The 3,665-nt window shown below is 39.9% G+C and overlaps 1 protein-coding gene across 1 annotated transcript; it reads right to left on the bottom strand.

Moving 5' to 3' along the window:
- Positions 1-1,416: 1,416 nt before the first annotated feature.
- On the bottom strand, positions 1,417-2,525 carry LOC147631671 (uncharacterized). Its single transcript, XM_086807868.1, has one exon. The coding sequence runs from the start codon at positions 2,366-2,368 to the stop codon at positions 1,463-1,465; it is 906 nt and encodes a 301-aa protein (XP_086663994.1). The 5' UTR covers positions 2,369-2,525; the 3' UTR covers positions 1,417-1,462.
- Positions 2,526-3,665: the final 1,140 nt, after the last annotated feature.

Below are 3,665 nucleotides of genomic sequence, written 5' to 3' on the forward strand. Positions count from 1 at the left end.
GATATGCTAGACTTGGGGGATACTAGATCCATTGGGATGCATGAATGTGTTGTAAGAGGGAGCCAATGAAGGGCTTAGGATCACCTTGGAATGCATTTGACCCAAAATGCCACGGTTTTCAAATATACTATTATTCTGGTGCATTTTGTCTTTTTTGGCTTTCTACTTATGCTTGTATCTAATTGCAGTGGCAATGAATTTGAGGAACTATCCACATAGCAATGCCATACACTTGATGTAGCTATGGAGATCTTCAATGGTCATCATTCATTGTAGCCAGGCTGCCCTTTTATGGAAGAAAAACGCAGCATGAAGAAGCTGTTAATCCACCAATCCATGATGCTAATAATAAGTGGCCTCTAAGCTTGCTTAAGCACATAGTATCCATTCCAAGCTTAACCAAAGCCTCCCTTGTAACTTAAGGCTCAAAGAAGAGGCAAAATCAACACGAATTCAAGAAACTCGATGCCATTAAATATGAGATTTCCCAGTGATGACCGCCATGAAAACACAAATTGAAAGGTTCCATGGAAAGATCTTTACGTGCTCAAGAAAAACCCTCACACACTGCCTCTGTTGAGCCCCATTGAAACACTATTTTTTTCCTTCAAGATCAAGCAAGAAAGAAGGGAAAGCTTAAAATTTTTTGATTAATCACTAATCTTGATTAGTAAAATTTCCCCCAATTTTGGTTCTCCCATTCAAATTTGGAGCGGCTACCCCAGATTTTGGTCCAGAGTGACCCATAGCCTCCCACAAAAAGCTTAGAACAACCAAAAATCAAAGAAATCTCCATCATCCCACAATCCCCACACCCATTTCTTGATCAAAAAATCAAGAAAGTCCAAGAAAAGGTAGAAAATTTTAAAAAAATAAAAAAATTAGATCAAAGACATGGCTCTGATACCAATGAAAGAAAGTGGCAACCTAGATTTAGCCTAACTAGTCTCATTAGCCTTGGATTAATCTAGATTATGGAGATTAGCTTAGGATTAGAGAGATAAGAGAGACTTGTATATTCTTGATTATCAAAAAGGTTCAAAAGGTCCCTATTACATTGGTTCATATTCACTTATATACTAGGCCACCCTTTCACACTACACTTATTCATGTCCATGGGTATGCCCAACCCTAATCCTAGCCCTTGGCCCCTTTCACATCCTCTTCATCCCTTGACCTTGGGCCCAAATTGACTTGAGTCCGTTTTAACTTTTTTACAATTATTCTAGTGCATATTGTCTTTTTTGGCTTTCTACTAATGCTTACATCTAAGAAAGTTAAGGCCACAAGCTTGATTTGTTTTGTAGATGACATTATGTTTCTTATTTTCCACTAATACCCCCATCTAATCATTGTTTAAACGATATCACACACGCACACACTCATTAAGATCCTAATCACAAGAATGTACAAACCAGCATTTATGCTTTCTCTCACATCAAGTACAGTATTTTACTTGACCTTATTTGTAATGTGGCATTACATCATTTAGGATGGTGTCATCCCATATGGGGACGCCCTTATTAGACAGGAGCAGGCTATCCACTGTCCAAGGTGTTGCACTAGTACTATAGTAATAGGTGAAAGGCGAATCGTAATTATAGGTGAAAGGCGAGTCGTAATTTGCAGATAAGTCAGGAGGCACATATTGACTAAGGTTGGATATATAACTAAGGCAAGGGCCTTGCAGCAGTCCGGATGAAGAAGATCTATTTGAAGTATTGTTTTCTAGGTGATAGCTCTGATCAAGAGAACAATTATCAAAAAATGGTGCAGCAGGAGTAGGAACAGTGCTGGGGAAGCCTGCAGCATCTTCACACTCTGTTACATGAGCTTGTGTATTAATGCCAAGAGGACTTGCAACAGGCTGAAAATTATCCGCATAATCCATTGACGATGATGATGTTGTTGATGTTGATGATGCTGCTGCCGCTGCAGCCGCTGCAGCAGCATCTGCGCTGAGCTCACCTGGCCGGTTCTTCAAGCATCTCGACCGAGTTTCACCAGAGCCAGTGAGAGACTGTACCAGCCACATGAACCTGGAGGGTTCTGTGTGAATAACCTTAGGTGAGTATGTGTAGATGACGATGGGCCGCTTGTATTGCACGACTGGCAATGGAGCCGTCGATGTTCTCCTCACAGTCTTCTGAGAATCTCTACTCATGATCTTTAGATTGCACTTGCTGCTGCGCTTGATCAAAGCCTTCTTACTGCTTTTTCTGCTTCCGTAGTTGTTGTTGTTATGGACAAGATTGCCTTCATACCCTGAGCTCTGCTCAGGGCACAGATCCTGCTCCAAGATATGGCCTAATCGCTCTGAACTATCCTCGCGCTGCTCAATAATTACATCTAATTCTAGCTTTATCATAATTACTCAATCGAAGCTTTCGCTGTGATAGTATTTTGTAAGAGCCCAAATATCAAACTCCTGGAGAACAACACAGCTGAGCTGCTGCCGAGTACGATGGCACCATTGTTGTGGCGAAGGCGGTTTATTTAATATAATCTGCATAGCCGCCATGGTGCCCACGTCTTTAGGCGCTTTTTAAGTGACCCAGCCCTTTGAGTCCCGAGTCTCCACGCCTCCTACGACCTAGTAAAGTCCTTTCAGGGTCACATACATATAAGCCCGCCTCCTGCTACTACCTAGTCACATACATATAAGAAGGCCCCCCACCAAAAAGTGTTTGGGAAATTATAAAAAAACTCTTGAAATATGCAAGGAGGTACTTCCCCTTCTATCAATTTGAAAAGGCTTTTTTAAAGATTGAACAAGTCCTAGGCTAAGGTAAGCATATATTTTCTCAAACCATCCCCCCCCCCTCTCTCTCTCTCTCAACTTTAATAATAGAGTTATTTATTATTCACACAAATAGATAACTGTTGAATTTTATAATCTGTTGGGAAAATCAAGCTGATTTATAAAAGCTAAGGATACAATCTTGCTACATAGAAGGTTCATTAGCACATTCTTCTCACGTATGCAGATAGAGAGGGCATGAGTTGGTTTTCATCTGCACTATGTGCTGCAGGATATTCATGTGCACACACACACACACACATGCACCACATAGAGTCAAGTTCTTGTTCTTCACGTGGAGAATCACAAAGAGGGAGACATATTATGGCAAAAAAAATCTTGGGTTTCATTGTAAAGCATTTTCTTAAAAAAAAACAAAGGTTACATGAAGCATAATATATTTTCCTAAGTTGTAACAATCTAAAATTAAAAGGGGTAGTAGTTAATCAAACAGGATAATATTTAGTTAAAAGGGGTAGTATTTAATTAAAAGGGATAACATTTAACTAAAAAGGGTAATATTTAATTGAAACCATCGAAAAAATGTTATTGGGGGCCCATACAGCCTCCCTTGGTTCTCTCTCTCCCTCTCCCTCTCTCTCTCTCTCTCTCTCTCACACACACACACACACACATTTCAATCATGATCATAATCCGTAACTTTTAAGCCTACCCCATCCTTTTGCAGATTTTTCTATCGTATAACAACACATGAATACGTGTGTCTTTCTTATTCTTTCTCTTTACATAGCTTAGATGGGTGCATGATGTGAATGTGCACACACATCCACGAAGTGTTCATGCAAACTCTTACTTCATGGGCCTTGCAAATTCACTAAGCTAAATTCTTATATTATTGCTCTTA

Source organism: Cibotium barometz, chromosome 14 (assembly GCF_041138505.1).
Source record: "Cibotium barometz isolate CiBa-2024 chromosome 14, ASM4113850v1, whole genome shotgun sequence".
NCBI classification, from domain to species: domain Eukaryota; kingdom Viridiplantae; phylum Streptophyta; class Polypodiopsida; order Cyatheales; family Cibotiaceae; genus Cibotium; species Cibotium barometz.